This window comes from Salmo salar, chromosome ssa18 (assembly GCF_905237065.1).
Source record: "Salmo salar chromosome ssa18, Ssal_v3.1, whole genome shotgun sequence".
Lineage (NCBI taxonomy): Eukaryota > Metazoa > Chordata > Actinopteri > Salmoniformes > Salmonidae > Salmo > Salmo salar.
In genome coordinates, this window is record NC_059459.1 from 69405348 (window position 1) to 69425736 (window position 20389).

Here is a 20389-nt window from a genome sequence, read left to right on the forward strand (position 1 = left end):
ATACTATAAGGTCAGAGAGGTATTGAACCCATGGGGCAGGATCATGTAATACCGTGCCCTCGTGTAACTGTCGTGGATCCCCATCATCCTGCCTCGAGAGACTGGTGTTTTTTCTCCAATCCTGACCCTGGGACCAACCGGGATGGGGAGATTACGGTATAACAGTGTCCACTTGAATTAACATGCGATTAGTTTGTCAGGCGCGTTGAGAGGATGCAGTCGCATCGGAAAAGTCGACGCGGTAAATGGACGCTGTCGCCACGCATGTGATACAGGTTTTCATGCAAGCCTAACGCGCCGTATCTCTGGCGCTCAGATCCAAACCTTATTAAAAACGGAGGGTATATTATAGCTGTCTGTCATCTATAGCCCATACATTTTCTGAGCCAGAGTGCATCCATCCACCAACACTGTAAAAGATAATTACTGGGTAAATTGAGAAAAAAATAACTACGAAAACAACAACCAACATATAGGCCTACATAATAAAAATGAGATCAGGTCATTTCAATGATTTGTTCATTTCATTTGACCAAAAAAAGATATATTTTATGAGGATAACCAAAAAGATAGAAACGTATGTGATTTAATTTACTAAATGTTAATACATTTTGTAAATATTAATAATAATAATAATATTTCTCTCAACTTAATTATTATTGCAACAATTTGCCCGTTTTTTCAAAGATTGTGGGTCCAAATGTTTTTTTTTACACAATGTTGTATGCATTTCTGAAGAAAGAAAAGTAGGTTATATTTCTATATTAGTATTGAGCAACTTGTTGTGCCATGATGGATTATGATGAACGGATATCAAAACCGTTGACAAATTGATGTTCCCACCATGCCCATTTTTAATGACAGAGGCAAATTTAGCATCATGCAATGCTTGCAGTTCTACCTCCAGGTAGGCTACTGCTGGTGGATAAATAACTTGTTCACATGCTAGTCAAAGGTTCATCCAGTTAGCAAATCAGAAAAATCTGACTTCCGACTAGCACGTGAACACTCATGTTGGATTTACTAAATATTGGTGTGACATCAACTCATATTTAATCATATAGGCAGGTAGCCTAGTGGTTAGAGCGTTGGACCAGTAACTGAAAGAAATCCCCGAGCTGACAAGGTAAAAATCTGTCGTTCTGCCCATGAACAAGGCAGTTAACCCACTGTTCCCCTGTAGGCTTTCATTATAAATAAGAATGTGTTCTTAACTGACTTGCCTAGTTAAATAAAGGTTCAATTTTTAAAAAATCGAGCACATTTTTATGGCAATTATTAATTCTCTGGACTTACTTTATTTGTGTGAATCCAAACAATTTATTCAAACAATTGTTACTCAAAAACATAGAAAGTTACATCTACTAATAATATTAAGTATATTATTGTTGCCTTAATTTTTTAAAGCCGATTCAAAACGTAATAATAAAAAACATCTGAAAACAACTGCAGCATAAATTCCGTTTGGTTTAGGCCCATCTAAAAGAAAAGAGAAACCAGCACACTGCTCTTGCTAGTATCACTGTTGGGCATGTCTGAAATATGCCCAATTTACCCAAGACCTAAAACAATCAGTCGCCAAACTTTCTGTAGGGTGAATTTGGAATAAGCGGGACACGTTTTGCATTTCTGTCTTCTGTAAACTCTTTCATCATCTATCCAACATATTAGCCCAACACCTGATACATTTCTGAAATCCTCAAGATGTTTCCTAATCACACCCCAAAAAACTCATGTTCATAGGAGGCATGACATACCCGTTTGTGTACTCTGAGCCAAAATCATGTGGTAGACTGGGACATCAGATTAGATAAACTGGGACACCCTTATTATGGTCCCAATGGTACCCCAATGACAATTCCATTTTTTTTGTGTGTGATTAGGAAGCATCTGAGGATTTAATAAGTGTATGACATTCTGGGTTAATATGTTGGATAGATGTCTGAACAGGATATAGAAGACGGACATTTTTCTGAATTCACTCAAATAACAGTCTAATAACAGAAAGAAAAAACGAACAGGATATAGTACAATAACACAAATGACTGAATTACAAAATTGAAATGATGTTAGCAACTATATTTTGATGCACCAGTTCATAGTATGCACATTTACATCACAATTTTGCACAGTGCATTATTTATTACAGTTTTATAACCTTAACATCAAAATAAAACAAAAAGTGTACTATGTCCTTCAATGGGTGAGCTTCCTGTTTAACGCGTGCTCTGCCCCTCTATGATGTCACACCAATGAAGTGATTTGATTTTGATCATGTGTGTTCTCTGCAAGGGTTAGGAAGAATTGTTTTTATTTTCTCTTTTCAGACCAATAATTAAACGCGTCAGGATTAAGATGTCCCAGTTTATATAATGTCCCACTCTTTCTGAATTCACCCAACATTTACACTATACATTCGTCCTATCCTGATTTTTTTCAAACGATTTTAAGCACAAAAGTTATATGACACATTTACTATTCCAATATAAAGTATGCTATTGGTCACCGAAAAGTTATTGATTTTTCATCACTTCATTATATTTGGGTGATTAAACTCTTTCCAGGAAAACCCGGCCTAATGGGTAAATGTTGTTTACCCAAATTTTCCTGCTCTCTTCTCTGCCGCCCCTCTTCCTCCCTCCCTGTCCCCTGGCCTGAAATGGATTTTCGCCCGGCCTGCAGGTTATGCAGATCAGACCAATTAAATATCCTTGTTGTTAGCTTACCAATCAGCCTGACAGTCAATGTATCCCTCGACTAAGCCAAACAATCTGATCAGGCTGCCCCACCCCCCACCCCCCACCCCCCCACACACACACCACCCCCTAAGTGGCTAATGACCTCCGAGGCGCATAATCCGTCTCAAAACAACTACAACGATGCTAATTGCATCTAGCTATAAATACCGGTTGACACTTGACGTTCATTCTTTAGCCTACTAGAACGGCCTGAACTCCTGGAAGCGCATGACCCCGCCACGAATCTTCTCACATATAGCATAGCTCGCCAATACCGAGAAACGAGGAGAAACAACTTACATAAGCAACTCGCTACCAATCAGATTTTGTTTGGTGTCTTTTTCCACTGCAAAACTAGGCCTATATTTGACTCTACTGAACTTTCACATCACTCTATAGGCGCACGGTGACCGTGGTGCGTAAAAGGACACTTCATCGCAGGCTACGGTCTCTTTATTTGAACACGCACCAGGCAGCTGGAATGATATGACCATTGGCCATGTCCATTTAGCAAATTTAGACTATTTTGTTTGTTGACAAAGTCTGAGAACCCCGAAATATGTTCCCTCTGCCTATGTTCACCCCTGAGCAAGTGGCTCGGGTGTGCGAGAACCTCGAGGAGACCGGCGACATCGAGCGCCTTGGTCGGTTCTTATGGTCCCTGCCTGCCGCTGTCCCTGGCTCCGCGGGGGAGGCTCTCAACCGCCACGAGTCAGTGATGCGCGCCAGGGCGCTGGTTGCCTTCCACGGAGGAAACTTCGAGGCGCTTTACCAGATCCTCCAGAGCCACCGCTTTACGCGCGAGTCTCACGCCAAGCTCCAAGATCTGTGGCTGGATGCGCACTACCGCGAGGCGGAGCGGCTCCGGGGCCGTGCCCTGGGACCCGTGGAGAAGTACCGCATCCGCAAGAAGTTCCCCCTGCCTCGCACCATTTGGGACGGCGAGCAGAAGACGCACTGCTTTAAGGTGAGACACCAAGCTGTAAGTAATATTCTTTCGCACCAATAGTAGTTAGGCACTTTACCTTCCATAGCTATAGTGACGCACCTTTCCATGATCCATTTTACGCACCACCTGGCTATATATTAGAGAATAATTTATATATGTAGCTACTTATATTGAACTCATATCTGTTACCATGAATTTCAATACTTGGGTACACTGGGCTGACTCACTGCATGCTAATTTGTAAAACATTTTTTTTTACATTCTTACACTGAAACATTTGAAATGAATTCAGAAGGTCCCATTATGGCACGTTGGCATATTCAGTCTAAATGACATGGACCAGGGTTATCTATTTTTCTCCAGCCCTGATCGCTCTTAACGCAGACTATAGGGTCAATGCCACCCTGCAAGGTTAGAAATAGTAAATCACTTAATCTCGGTTAACCCAGAACTAAAATGGAGCATAATTTGGTCAACTGTTATCTTTAGGTAGTCTGTTCACGAAAGATTATACATCACGTAGGCTATTTATAAATATAAACGAATTTGTTTAATTATGTTTTACGTCTTTACTTAAAATAACAACGGAGTAGTCAGACATAGATCTTTGAATAATAAACACTTAATTTATCTGTGTTGTGCTGATATAGAATTCATGTGTTTTTGCAAGTTATGAACACTTAATAGTGAACATGGCTCTGTTTTTAGAGGATTGTGGGTAATTCAAATATTGTGGACTTTTACACAATGTTGTATGCATGTTTAAAGGAATTTTTTTTTTTTCTAAAATAGTATTAAGCAGTTTGTTGTTCTGAGGTGTAATTTATCATGATGAACGGATATCAAAACAGTCAGACAAATTGACGTTCAATAATGACAGATGCCATTTCCACCATCAACAAGGTAATGTGCACCAGTCTTAATGACAGAGGCTAATGCAGCATCCTGTAATGCTTACAGCTCTTCCCGTTTACTGCTAGAAGAATGAGCACTGTGATCGACAATCCCTGCAGGTTAAGTCATCAAATACATTAAACAATATTAAACATTAAGACAGAACCACTGGAAATTACTAATCAGAACTACTTACTAATTGCACTTGAAAACAATTTGTAAGGAAGGTTAATAATTTAAGGAGAAGGGACCCCACAGTTTTAGGTTCAGTACAACAAATATTCCATTCAAGTAACTACAATCGTTATAGTTCAGAATACATCATGCAATTTAGAGTCAAAAAGTTCATAAAACAAAAGTATTTACAACTTTAAAAAATAACCATATGGGTGGTGATGTCACTTTATTAATTAAGTATTGAACACTGCAATACTTTGAGTTGGGTTACTTCAATGGTTCTAGGCAACGGGTTTCCACAGAAAAATGGAGTTAGCAGAACTAATTACTTTTTACAGTGTAGGGAAGCAATAAATGACTGTCTAAACAATCTCATTGCTCAACCATCTCTGGCTTTGCCACTGATCAACATACATCAGCATCTATGTGTGGAATCACAAAACGAATGAGATGAAAGTGAACCGTATGACTTACGGGCTAAAGCTCAAAAGACTGAATAGGCTACACAAAGAATATATATTTCATTTCAAAGTATTCTCAAACTTTATTTTCATCTAAATCTCAACATGTGTAGGACATTGGCGGGAAGTCATGCCTCTGCTCTTCAACCTCAGCCTGGGTACCAGTCTGTTTGTGCCAACAATCCACTCCTCATATGACACAGAGTAAAGGGAGTGGAATTTTAGCACAAAACAGGTCTGGATGTCAGGCTACTTCAACCTGCAGGTAGTAATCCTGGAGTTAAAGAGCACCCGGCGAGCCTGTTAAACAAGGACTGTGCTGCCGTATGCTAGGGCTGTAGTTCATGGCCTGTGTCCCAGATGGCACCCTATTTCCTATAGAGTGCACTGCTTTTTACCCAAACTCTATGGACCCTGGTCAAAAGGGTTCCATTTGGGATGCAGCCATGGAGAGAGTCAGTCTGCTTAAGCCGTGTGTGTCAGAGACCACCTGCGGCAGTATTTTACTCTGGGGTTTCCATCCCTCACAGCAGTGAGCAATCACCTAGGCTGTGTTCCAAAATTGCACCCTATTCCTTCTATAGTGCACTACTTTTGGTCAGCGGCCATAGGGAACATCCCGGGTAATGATAGAGGAGCAGACAGCACTTCAATCAACTAAACCCAATTAAATGCATATGAAAGCACTTGCCTCGGGGCAGGGAATAGGCATTCCAGAACATACAGCGTAAATATCCAGGACTGACTGAGTAGCCCTAGACATAACCCTGGACAGATACACGCTTTGAGCAGGTCACATTTCCACAGACGGTCCATGGACGTTAAACAATATAAGCCCTGTGTGTCAGTCTCTGGCCCAGGTTGTTGTCTACAAGATTGAAGGGATAAAGTCTGTTCCTGAGCATTAGATGAAAGGGCAGAGGCTGAGCACTCACTGTTGCTATAGACAGTATATAGGTCAGGGGAGCTTAGGGGATATCCCCACTCCCAAGGTTACATCAGTACTAAGCTTTTCATCCTGAGCCAATATACAGTGCAGCATATTTATGTTGATAATGTGGATTATAATTATTATCCCTTAAATCCAATTATTTCATCCAATTATACGATTATTTGGTTGTAATGTCTTAGGTCTAGGAGATCTTCCCTAACCGATATCAATGGAGTAGCCTAGTAAAGATACTACACTCACATACTGTATACACTACCGGTCAAAAGTTTTAGAACACCTACTCATTCAAGGATTTTTCTTTATTTTGACTCTTTTCTACATTGTAGAATAATAGCGAAGACATCAAAACTATGAAATAATACATATGGAATCATGTAGTAACCATAAAAGTGTTAAACAAATCAAAATACATATTATATTTGAGATTCTTCAAATAGGGACCCTTTTCCTTGATGACAGCTTTGCACAGTCTTGGCATTCTCTCAACCAGCTTCACCTGGAATGCTTTTCCAACAGTCTTGAAGGAGTTCCCACATAACCACCTCAATTTGGTTAAGGTCGGGGGATTGTGGAGGCCAGGTCATCTGATTTCAGCACTCCATCACTCTCCTTCTTGGTAAAATAGCCCTTGCACAGCCTGGAGGTGTGTTGGGTCATTGTCCTGTTGAAAAACAAATTATAGTCCCACTAAGCCCAAACCAGATGGGGTGGCGCATCACTGCAGAATGCTGTGGTAGCCATGCTGGTTAAGTGTGCCTTGAATTCGAAATAAATCACAGACAGTGTCACCAGCAAAGCACCCCTACACCATAACACCTCCTCCTCCATGCTTTACGGTGGGAAATACACATGTGGAGATCATCCGTTCACCCACATCGCGTCTCACAAAGACACGGCGGTTGGAAGCAAAAATCTCCAATTTGGTCTCCAGACCAAAGGACAAATGTCCACCGGTCTAATGTCCATTGCTCATGTTTCTTGGCCCAAGCAAGTCTCTTCTTATTATTGGTGTCCTTTAGTAGTGGTTTCCTTGCAGCAATTTGACCATGAAGGCCTGATTCACACAGTCTCCTCTGAACAGTTGATGTTGAGATGTGTCCGTTACTTGAACTCTGTGAAGCATTTATTTGGGTTGCAATTTCTTAGGCTGGTAACTCTAATGAACTTATCCTCTGCAGCGGAGGTAACTCTGGGTCTTCCATCCTGTGGCAGTCCTCATGAGAGTCAGTTTCATCATAGCGCTTGATGGTTTTTGCGACTGCTCTTGAAGAAACCTTAAAAGTTCTTGAAATTTTCCGTATTGACTGACCTTCATGTCTTAAAGTAATGATGGACTGTCATTTTTCTTTGCTTATTTGAGCTGTTCTTGCCATAATATGGACTTGGTGTTTTACCAAATAGGGCTATCTTCTGTGAGAGTGTGCAAAGCTGTCATCAAGGCAAAGGGTGGCTACTTTGAAGAATCTCAAATATAAAACACTTTTGGTTACTACATAATTCCATATGTGTTATTTCATAGTTTTGATGTCTTCACTATTATTCTACAATGTAGAAAATTGTGAAAATAAAGAAAAACCCTTGAATGAGAATGAGTAGGTGTTCTAAAACTTTTGACTGGTAGTGTATGTCATATCTCATTGTGATAGATATAGTTATTACGAACACTGTTCGTTACATGAAGCAGGGAACTGACCATTATTGTGTCCTTTATGTATCACAGGAGAGAACTCGCAGCCTGCTCAGAGAGTGGTACCTCCAGGACCCGTACCCAAACCCGTCCAGGAAACGGCACCTGGCCCAGGCCACGGGACTCACACCCACACAGGTCGGCAACTGGTTCAAGAACCGACGCCAGAGAGACAGGGCTGCATCGGCAAAGAACATGTACGTTAAGACAGACAGGAACTCTACTCAGCTGAAACCTTTTGACTTCTTATTGAACATTTTAGAAATTAAATTAAATGAAGAAATAAAAAAAATTAGAAGTCATTTAAAAAAATAAAATAATATAGGACTGTGGACATCTTCCTTTTGGTTTTACATCAAATACATAACCAATGCTGCACACTGGACTCAGGGGTACACGTAGCATAGTAAACAGATATCCAGGACACTCCAATTAGTATGATATCTTATGTTTCGTATGCTATGTATTAATTTGTGGATGTCCATCATCCATTCTGTATGATATGTTACGAATTACAATTCTTAGGATATGTTACGAATTTGCCAAACGTGTGATATGTTACGAATTCCAATTTGTTGTGGCTACTGTTAGCCAGGTGGTTAAGGGTTAGGAGTTAGGTTAAAGGGTTAAGGTTAGGGGAAGGGTTAGTTACATGGTGAGTAGCTAAAAAGTAGTAAGTAGTTGAATAGTTGCTAATTAGCTGAAATGCAAAAGTTATCCGTTATGATATTCAAACACGCAGGTTTTGGGTTGCTAGACGTTTGCGTTATACGCTCGACCAACCACCATACTTTTTTATGTTGCCTTAAATAACTTTCTATCTTATGTAACCATACCAAATGTATCATAACATGTTAATTTTAGTGTCCCGGATTTATAATTACTATGTTACATCTAGCCTATGAGACCAGGCTGAATGCTTTCATTGAGAGAGAGTACCTGTTAGGTACCACTTAAACCGACCATATATCTCTAAAAACTAAAACATACTCCTCTTTCTTTTTTCTCTCTTCTCTCAGACTGCAGCAGGACCCCACCCACCTGCCTTCCGGAAGCTCCCCTGAGGGTTCTGCCCAGGAGCATCACGCCCACCACCCCCGCCTGCTGGCCGCCTCCCCGCGTCACCCGGGCAGCCCAGAGGCCAGCGACTGCAGCACGAGCACCGACCCGCGGGGCACTGGCACCTCCACCCCAGACAACTCCGTTAGCAGCGACAGCGAGTTCGAATCCTGAGGGTCGGGTCACTGACCACAGCAAGAGAGAGGCTCTCATTGGTTAAATCCTGAAGAGAGAGGCTGTGATCAGTTCTCAGCCAGGAAGGCCCGACCCCACAGATATATAGAGACAATAGACACTGTAGAACTACTATGTCTGTAGCTTGAGATTGGACACTTGGACAGGAAGTTCTCTATGAGAGACTTGATATGGACACTTGATGTGGTTGCTAGTGGACGAATGGGGAGGGGTGGGAGGTTGGGGATTAGACCATCTACAAACACATGCACTTAAAATGCACCATCGCACATGACTGTAAGGTACACTGTTACTAAGTACCGTATGACTGTGCTACTACCTACTGCTATAAAGACCCACTACAATTCTCTGTCCTATAGATTTGGACTGGAACGTGGGTAGAAAAAAGTCAGTCAGTCAGCAGCGATAACATATTCTAGGACAGCAATAACTATTCTCAGGCACGTTATTTATAGAAATAATGTAAACATAAAAAGTCTTAGAGTAATTACTGAGCTTGAATTATAATATTATATGTTTTGATACTGAGTGGTTGAACTCATCGGGGGTCTATCTTTGAGTAGTCTATCGTTGAGCGCTAGCTTTAATCCCATTTCTTAATTAGCCCCTTACATTGACCACTGCCTTCTGTAGGCTGTTGGTTTCCTACATGATTAGTCGTTGGTGGACACAGAACTGCTTGATTGGATTGGACAGGTCTGCATTTCTCTTCATACACGTCACTGCCTTAAAGTATATTGGCATCACAGCCCCAGTCTTCTAGTTTGGCTAACATTAGGCACCGTTGCAGACCATAACTGTCCCTGAAGCTAACACAGCCTAAAAAATGGTCTCTAGACAATCTTGTAATGCATGGAAAAGACATTACACATCACTGTACATTTCATATAGATGGTTTAAATGTTTCCCTGTTTTATGATAATGTAACTACTGTATGACAATGCTGATGTGTATCCAAAACATCCTCATTCTAACATTATCCAGTTCAAACCTGTTATATCCTTTTAGACTGTTGTATGAGTCATCATTCAGTGTGGAATCCTCTGTGCAGCTCTCACTAGAGATGTCATTGCATGAATTGCCTGTCAGAGCAAAACAAAGTAAGTGGGATAAAAATGAAATGAAAGCAAGATTGATAAAGTGAAGCACAACTTGGTCTTAACTCATTGATGTGCCTATAAACGTTGGAGGACTGAATGACTTGTTTAACATGACAGTTTCATCTATATATATTTTAAATTTAACCAGGGAAATCGGTTAAGAACAAATTCTTATTTACAATGACGGCCTACCGGGGAACAGTGGGTTAACTGCCTTGTTCAGGGGCAGAACAACAGATTTTTACTTTGTCAGCTCGGGGATTCGATCCTGCAACATTCGGTTACTGGCCCAACGCTCTAACCCAGGGGTGGGAAATTCCAGTCCTCGAGGGCCTGATTGGTGTCACAGTTTTGCCCCAGCTAACACACCTGACTCCAATAATCACCTAATCATGATCTTCATTTTAGAATGACATTTGATTCATCAGCTGTGTTCTCTAGGGATGGAGAAAAAGTGTGACACCAATCAGGCCCTGGAGGACTGGAGTTCCCACCCCTGGTCTAACCACTAGGCTACCTGCCACCCCATATAGGCCTACCCATATAAATATCACCATACAATACATTGTCATGGGATTCATTCATAGAAAAATAAGTATTTTTAAAAAATGTGTCTGATGTATGCATTTGGAATAAATGAAAGTATTTTTATCCAAACCTGTTGAAGTCTGTGAGCAACGAGTCCACCAGCGTTTCCATGTGAAACGGCGTGAACAGTGGATAGGGTGAAAGAGGATGGGACCTTTGTTGTTTGTTTGTTTGGGAGGGGGGCTCATATGCATTGTATTTTCTGATAAATCATTTGATCAACTCTAAACCTCATCTGAATCTTATAATGAATAATGTGGTAATTGAGGAGACTAAACTGCTTGGTGTAACCCTAGATTGTAGACTGACATGGTAAAACATATTGATGCAACGGTTGCAAAGACGGGGAGAGGTCTGTCCCTGACCAAGCACAACTCTGCTTTCTTGACATCACAATCAACCAATCAAGTCCTAGTTTTATCACACCTGGACTACAGCCCAGTTATTTGATCAAGTGCTGCAAAGAAGGACATAGACAAATTACAGTTGGCCCAGAACAGAGCAGCCCAGCTGGCCCTTCAATGTACACAGAGGGCTAATATCAACAACATGCATGTCAATCTCCCCTGACTCAAAGTACTGTAGAGGAGAGGTTGACTGCATCACTACATGCCTTTGTGAGAGGTATTGACGTGTTGTAAGCACTGAGCTGTCTGTCCAAACGACTAGCACACAGCTCGTACGAGGAGACGCACAGTACTATATAGAGCCATGACTACATGGAACTCTCTTCCACATCAAGTAACTAAAGCAACCAGTAGAATTTTACTTAGAAACAGATATAAAAAAAAATACACCTCATGGAACAGCATGGACTGTGAAGACACACACACACACACACACACACACACACACACACACACACACACACACACACACACACACACACACACACACACACACACACACACACACACACACACACACACACACACACACACACACACACAGATACTCTACAATCAGACACACATTGTGATATTGTAAATGATATTTAAATTGTAAATGTGTAATACTGGAGCAATACACGTTTGTATAATGCACACTGTCTTGTATGATGTATTGTTTTATTATGATGTATTGTTATAACCCTGGGTGGACTCCAGGAAGTGTAGCTGCTGCTGCTAATTGGGATCCTAATAAAATACTAAATACTAAATATGGGCTGGTTTCTAAAGGCTTACGACAAACTACGTCATTATCTGACTTTTTTTTATTGAAGAAAGAGAAGTGTGAATCAGACAGTGTATAATTTAACTAATAAGAGTTATTTTGACACCACCGATTGAACTAATAAGAGCTGTTTTGACACCAGCAGAATGACTGTACAGTGTAGACATATCGACACATAGCCTTCCTGTACGCCCAGTCGGCATCGCCCCCCCCCTGTTATTTTGACCCCGCCCACATGTCAAATTACTGAAGGAAGAAGAATACAGCTGCTGTAGCTCCTATATGCATTTTGCATGAATATTTCCCGCATGTTTTGAAAGCAATCCAAACGTGTTGCTTAATTGGATTAGCCCACCTGAGAGCCCCGACTGGAGGGAACAGATTGAGATCCTCTCCTCTCCAGCAGCATCAGTGAACCATGGACAGCGAGGGCAGAAAGGTTGTCGTCTGTGACAATGGCACAGGGGTGAGTGAGTGTCGATTTAACGTTATTTTAATTACTTTTTTTAATTGTATATATCACTACCCCATGGAGTTAAAAAATTATAATACTGAATGTTTATTTAGGATTTGGAATGAATTATGAGAGTAGTAATATGCATCGGGATTTAACAATTTGCAATAAGTAATAGACTATATCTTAATCACGTATATTTGTGTTGATAACAACAGCACAAATGAAGTTGTTTTCTAAGCATCCTGCTACAAAGCTGCAACATTTTATTCGTAAAGGTGATAACAGTGTCTGTCACGTTAAACGGTATGGTGTCGTAGAAGCCTATGAAGCAGGCTGCTCTCTTTGCGCGCTAGGTAAGGGTGTGGGTCTAATATGAGTGCACGTCTGTCTGGACTTGTCGCAGACTCCTCTTATCCACACACACTGCCATACATGGTGTTGACGTCGTGGAGTGAGCTGTTATTGGACGGGAAGAAGGAACACAAGCAAATAATTGAAAGAATTCTCCATTCCCCATGCTTCTTGAGTTCACTCGCACCATATCAATGGCCATTGGAAGCCCCTTTAAACTTTCTGTCCCGCAAAAACACACTAGACTCATGAGCTACATGTTAACTGATGACTGTAGACTAGCTTACTCTACCTCCACTTGTGGCTGGTGCTTGGAATGTATTGTACACCTTCAGGCTATGGAATGTGTCTTGGCTGCATAGACAAGTTAGGACATTTCAATAAATGGTGTTGTAAGCACACAGGTAAATAGACAGAAATGTCCCAATAAAAATGTATACTTTACTATTTCAAGATGCATTTTACAGTGTTGTTGCTGACTTGATACAGTTTGACACATCCACTGTTAATATTGAACTGAAAATATTTTGTATAAGTTCAGCACAAGAGAAGTGACATTCTCTGTGGTTAAATTTTGGTTTCCACTCAATGCACAAAAACAATAACTTTTTCAGGAGCCTGAACTGTCCCTCACCCCTCGTATTGAAAGTGTATTGAACGTGTATTTAAGGACTACAGAAAGTGTATTGAAATACTATGGAAAGACTGTTGAAAGTATGCAATACCATCATGTTTCTTTCGTATTGGTTCCCGTGCAGTTTGTCAAGTGTGGCTTCGCTGGCTCCAACTTCCCAGAGCATATCTTCCCTGCCTTGGTGGGTCGGCCCATCATCCGGTCAAACACCAAAGTCGGAAACATCGAGATTAAGGTGAGATCAATGGAGCAATGACGGTTGATCTCTAGCCTAAACACAAACACTGACAGAGCCACTGAAGTGTCCTCTGCTCTTTGCTGTGCTGTGTATGATTGTGAAAGCATCAGTTGAATATTAGCCGTCTCCAAAGACTGTCAATCCCCTCTCTGACAATCATGTTTGAGAGCTAGCCTAATATCTTCAAATTGCCATGTCTGTACTCTGTATGCATATTTCTGTATGATCAAATGTATCCAAAACAACTCCCTTTTTGACCCCCAACCCTGGGCTTGACCTCCAACCTCTAACCCCTAACCTATAGGACCTGATGGTGGGTGACGAGGCCAGTGAGTGTCGCTCCATGCTGGAGGTGTCCTACCCCATGGACAACGGCATGGTGCGCTCCTGGGAAGACATGCTTCATCTGTGGGACTACACCTTCGGCCCCGAGCGCCTGGACATCAGCCCCCCAGACTGCAAGGTCACGATTCTTTTATTTGTCCTTTTTCCTTTAATAACCTTTGATTAAGATTGAGATAAAATCACATTTTTGAAGGAGCGACATGGGTATGAAATCCATTTAGTCTGTTAAACTTCCAAAGTTTTAGTAGACTATTATGAAAATGGTTCGTTTAGAAAACACTTTTGACATTCCACCTGCCTTCTGTATATGTTGTAATGTTAGGGATCAATGAAGTTTCATTTGATTCAAGGTGCTTCTGACAGAACCGCCCATGAACCCCACTAAGAACCGCGAGAAGATCGCTGAGGTCATGTTTGAGACCTACCAGTTCCACGGCATCTACGTGGCCATTCAGGCCGTGCTCACACTCTATGCCCAGGGTAAGGGGAGACGAGACTCACAGACATGGCTCTCCCTGTAATATATAATGATATACTGTGGTATAAATGCCTAGACTTTAGCTCAGCGGGCTAACACAGTCTTGTAGGGCACTGATTCAAACCCACAGTCACTTTCATACTGTCTGTTATGTGACCCTGTGTGTCTTGCCTTGTCCTGTCTCTAGGTTTGTTGACAGGCGTGGTTGTGGATTCGGGGGACGGGGTGACCCATATATGTCCTGTGTACGAGGGCTACTCTCTACCCCACCTCACACGCAGGCTGGACATCGCAGGACGTGACATCACGCGCTACCTCATCAAGGTGTGTTTCTGCATATATTACCACCCTGTCACCTTATGAACAAAACTATGCCTTTATATCCCTTGTGTCAATCATAATCAATGCAAACGTCTTAAAAATGGACAGTTTTTAGTTATTTATTGCCCTAGAGAAACTGTTTCTGTATTTATGTTCATCTACATCACCTATGATCCCTCTCAGTTGCTGTTGCTGCGTGGCTATGCCTTTAACCACTCGGCGGACTTTGAGACGGTCCGCATGCTGAAGGAGAAGCTGTGCTACGTGGGATACAACATCGAGCAGGAGCAGAGACTGGCTACAGAGACCACCGTGCTGGTGGAGTCATACATGGTACTGTAGAAAACGCCTCTCCTCTCATGTCAATCAGAGAGAATGTTCATTATTATTTATGAATGGTGGCAATCTGTTTCTGTGTTTACAGCAATGTAGCAATGTTGCAAAACTCCCAGGCTAACCTATATGAATCTGTAGCCTATAGCTTCTGCACTGTATATCAATCATGACATAAAATGAAATCCATCAGAGAATAAAGGTGGGAATTTGTAAGTAATATAATAATAGACCATTTAGCAGACACTTTATCCAAAGCGACGTACAGTCATGCACATTTTCAATGTATTAGTGGTCCCGGGAATTGAACCCAATATCCTGACGTTGCAGGCACCATGCTCAACCAACTGAGCTACCGAGAACCACAGTATTCATTAACTCTCTCTCTGCTATAGCTGCCTGACGGTCGACAGGTGATGGTGGGAGGGGAGCGGTTCGGAGCCCCAGAGGCCCTCTTCCAGCCCCACCTCATCAACGTAGAGGGTGCAGGCGTGGCTGAGCTGCTGTTCAACACCATCCAGGCTGCTGACATAGATCTCAGGTCAGAGATACACCCTCGTGCTGTTGGTCTCCACATGGGTTAACTGCTACTGTAGCCTCATCCTGTACTGTGTGCTGCTGTAGCCAACTTTTCTGTTGTTTGTTTTTAATGCCATACAAGTGGAGGAGGCTAGCCTGTAGCGTCAGGTCCTACAGTACATTACATTGTGAGCCCATGCTAGAGTTAGAGATCTGTGCAAGAGTTATATAGTTGTTCTATATATGTGGATATGACACATAATTAGACACATTACATAGGTGTGAAGGAGCCCAAGCTATTTTGTTTGGTAGCTGTACTAAATAAATGAAGCTATGGTATTATAAAACTATAGTTGATTTATTAAACTACAATTAAAACTGTATGCATACATATAGTTGAAGTCGGAAGTTTACATACACTTCAGTTGGAGTCATTAAAACTCGTTTTAATTAGTCTGATAGGCTAATTGACATAATTTGAGTCAATTGGAGATGTACCTGTGGATGTATTTCAACGCCTACCTTCAAACTCAGTGTCTCTTTGCTTGACATCATGGGAAAATCAAAAGAAATCCGCCAAGACCTCAGAAACGAAATTGTAGACCTCCAGAAGTCTGGTTCATCCTTGGGAGCAATTTCCAAATGCCTGAAGGTAGCACGTTCATCTGTACAAACAATAGTATGCAAGTATAAACACCATGGGACCACGCAGCTGTCCTACCGCTCAGGAAGGAGACACGTTCTGTCTCCTAGAGATGAACGTACTTTGGTGCGAAAAGTGCAAATCAATCCCAGAACAACAGCAAAGGACCTTGTGAAGATGCTGGAGGAAACGTACAAAAGTATCTATATCCACAGTAAAACGAGTCCTATATCGACATAACCTGAAAGGCCGCTCAGCAAGAAAAAAGCCACTGCTCCGAAACCGCCATAAAAAAGCCAGACTACGGTTTGCAACTGCACATGGGGACAAAGATCGTACTTTTTGGAGAAATATCCTCTGGTCTGATGAAACACAAATAGAACTGTTTGGCCATAATGACCATCGTTATGTTTGGAGGAAAAAGGGGGAGGCTTGCAAGCCGAAAAACACCATCCCAACCGTGAATTACGGGGGTGGCAGCATCATGTTGTGGGGGTGCTTTGCTGCAGGAGGGACTGGTGCACTTCACAAAATAGATGGCATCATGAGGAGAGAAAAGTATGTGGATATATAGAAGCAACATCTCAAGACATCAGTCATGAAGTTAAAGCTTGGTCGCAAATGGGTCTTCCAAATGGACAAGCATACTTCCAAAGTTGTGGCAAAATGGCTTAAGGACAACAAAGTCAAGGTATTGGAGTGGCCATCACAAAGCCCTGACCTCAATCCTATAGAAAATTTGTGAGCAGAACTGAAAAAGTGTGTGCGAGCAAGGAGGCCTACAAACCTGACTCAGTTACACCAGCTTTGTCAGGAGGAATGGGCCAAAATTCACCCAACGTATTGTGGGAAGCTTGTGGAAGGCTACATGAAATGTTTGACCCAAGTTAAACAATTTAAAGGCAATGCTACCAAATACTAATTGAGTGTATGTAATCTTCTGACCCACTGTGAATGTGATGAAAGAAATAAAATGTGAAATAAATCATTCTCTCTTCCATTATTTTGACATTTCACATTCTTAAAATAAAGTGGTGATCCTAACTGACCTAAGACAGGGAATTTTTACTAGGATTAAATGTCAGGAATTGTGAAAAACTGAGTTTAAATGTATTTGGCTTAGTTGTATGTAAACTTCCGACTTCAACTGTACATACATACTTTTTGTCTTATACCATATTGTTTCTCTCTCCTGAAGGTCTGACTTGTACAAGCACATTGTTCTGTCAGGAGGCACCACTATGTACCCCGGCCTTCCCTCCAGACTGGAGAGAGAGATCAAACAGCTATACCTGGAGAAGGTGCTGCAGGGGGACACTGAGAAACTCTCTGTAAGCACACACACATGCAAGGAAACGCACACATGCAAGCACATGCACACACACATGTATGGACACGCACACACACACACACACACACACACACACACACACACACACACACACACACACACACACACACAACACACACACACACACACACACACACACACACACACACACACACACACACACACACACACACACACACACACGCGCACACACACACACACACACACACACACACACACACACACACACACACACACTACAACACACACACACACTACAATACACACACACACACTACTATACACACACACTACAATAAGTAAACCTGTTTAATGACAGAAATGGTATTATGTGTTCCTTTATCTTAGTTTACCGTATATTTGTCTACCCACTCCCCTACCCGTCTTCCTTCCCTTCATCTCTGCAGAAGTTTAAGATCCGCATTGAGGACCCCCCAAGCCGTAAACATATGGTGTTTATGGGTGGAGCGGTGCTGGCCAACATCATGAAGGACAAGGAGTCCTTCTGGCTGAGCCGGGCTGACTACCTGGAGAAAGGCCTGAGGGTTCTGGACAAACTGGGGTGTGGCGTGAAGTAGACGTGAAATAGAGGTGGTTAGCTAGGGTCACACACACACACACACACATAGATAAGGTCTGGGGGTGCTGAACAATCTGGAGCGCAGCAGTAGACAGAAGTCTGGGAGTCCTGGGTTGTATTCACTAGGCTCCAAAAAACGATGTGCTAAAAACAACCCAATTTGGGTTATTTGGTAACTCAGCGCTGGTTAAATAGTGGACAGAACACGTTGGGTTATTTTGACCGTGTCAATTGGGTTGCGTGAATAAACCAACACGTTGGGTTGTTGGGATTACCCAAACATGGGTTAATTTAACCATCAGTTGTGTATTTTTACTCTCACGCTGGGTTGACCTAGCAGCTGGGTCTTTTTAATACAACCCTTAGGTTCTGTTCAGGAAGTGTGGCCTATTAGGGGTGTGTCTTTCAGCTAGTTCTTATTGGTCACCCATGAGAGTAAATGTCATTACTGTTCATTACAGTATGTTAAGTTTACATACTGCAAATGCATATTTTTTTTTACACATTCATCTATAATATTAAGATGATTAATTACATATTATAATAAAGTATACCACTTTATTATATCCTGACAATTGGATCTACATTAGCTTTTAGGCAACTCATACACTTCTGTAAGCCAATTTATTTGGTTATTCCAAAATTCATTACATGTTGAAATTTCCAATCAAATTGAGTCATACTTAATTTGTCTTATAGGGTCAGCCATAGTAATACGGCGCCCCATAAGCAAATTAGGGTTAAGTGCCTTGTTCAAAGGCACAGACAGATTTTTCACTTTGAGGTTAGAGGTGGTCAGCTAGACTGACTAGAAAACTAAGAGAATATGATGGGATGCTACTGTAATAGAAACATCTTAGTATAATGCCTTCCTGGATGCTTAAGAACCAGCCATTGCCTGTCAGATGAAACATACAGTATCTGTTATAAGTCTGTTGTAAGAAAATAGAATAGCATTTTCATATTTGTCACTGTCAACTTTCCAAGTTGTTTCTTAATGTAAAGTTAACATATTGTATTGCATACAATACAACAATTATACAGTACAATACACTTGTAAGGTTTCATATTTTTACCATTTGAATTCTCACTGTGTCTAATGGAATCATTTTGAAGTAGCCATTGTTTCAAATGCATATGCAAATAAATATAACTGACGTTAGCCTAAATGCCAAATTGAATAAAGTGAATGTCATTGTTTTTGATGACTGAATAGCAGTGGTGTAAAGTACTTAAGTAAAACTACTTTAAAGTACTACTTCAGTATTTTTTGGGGATATCTGTACTTTACTTTACTATTTATATGTTTGACTACTTTTTCTTTCTCTCCACTACATTCCTAAAGAGAATAATGTACTTTTTACCCCATACATTTTCCCTGAAACACAGAAGTACTCGTTACATTTTGAATACTTAGCAAGACAAGAAAATTGTCAAATTCACACACAAGAGAATATCCCTGGTCATCCCTTCTACCTCTGATCTGACAGATTTTCTAAACCCAAATGCTTAGTTTGTAAATTATGTTTGTAAATTATGTCTGAAAAAACAAGAATATCGTGCCGTCTGGTTTGCTTAATATAAGGAATGTGAAGTGATTTATACTTTTACTTTTGATACTTAAGTATAATTTGGCAATTACATTTCCTTTTGATACTTAAGTATATTTAAAACCAGATACTTTTACTCAAGTAGTATTTTACTGGATGACTCATTTTTACTTGAGCCATGTTCTATTAATAACGTGTCTTTACTTTTACTCAAGTATGAAAATTGGGTACTTTTTCCACCGTCTGGTGAATCGCCATTTGTATTGGACAATATCTTTGTGTCTTCAAAGAATGTTTTGTATCACGTATTTTCTGTCATAAATCATTTATGTAAACACATTTGGAAAAAAAATACATATTTGTTCATTCTGACAGTAGAGAGAATATGATTATTCAAAAGGTTTTGTGACAGTTGTGCTTTGATGTGCTGGGAAGGGTTGGGGTCAATTCCATTTCATTTCTTTCAATTCAGAAGATTCCTTGAAATTCCAATTCAAGAATAGCAAAACAACGTACACTGAGCATACAAAACATGAAGAAAACATTAAGAACACCGGCTCTTTCCATAGACTGACCAGGTGAATCCAGGTGAAAGCTGCGGTCCCGTGTGGCTCAG

At 41.1% G+C, this 20389-nt stretch overlaps 2 protein-coding genes across 3 annotated transcripts; both read left to right on the forward strand.

The window, feature by feature from the left end:
* The first annotated feature begins 2918 nt into the window (after positions 1–2918).
* Positions 2919–10869, forward strand: LOC106577861 (homeobox protein SIX6). 2 transcript variants are annotated; one of them, XM_014156267.2, is made up of 3 exons: positions 2919–3720; positions 7892–8055; positions 8878–10869. In XM_014156267.2, exons 1-3 carry the CDS (start codon positions 3298–3300, stop codon positions 9089–9091), a joined length of 801 nt encoding a protein of 266 aa, XP_014011742.1. In that variant the 5' UTR covers positions 2919–3297; the 3' UTR covers positions 9092–10869. The 2 variants fall into 2 exon arrangements, with proteins under 2 accessions (XP_014011742.1, XP_014011743.1); XM_014156268.2 differs by having other exon boundaries at positions 2919–3705.
* A 1331-nt stretch (positions 10870–12200) lies between these two features.
* LOC106577860 (actin-related protein 2) lies at positions 12201–19478 on the forward strand. Its single transcript, XM_014156266.2, has 9 exons — positions 12201–12439; positions 13540–13650; positions 13958–14116; positions 14349–14478; positions 14664–14800; positions 14981–15130; positions 15526–15671; positions 17491–17623; positions 18051–19478. The coding sequence occupies exons 1-9, from the start codon at positions 12392–12394 to the stop codon at positions 18219–18221; spliced, it is 1185 nt and encodes a 394-aa protein (XP_014011741.1). The 5' UTR covers positions 12201–12391; the 3' UTR covers positions 18222–19478.
* Positions 19479–20389: the final 911 nt, after the last annotated feature.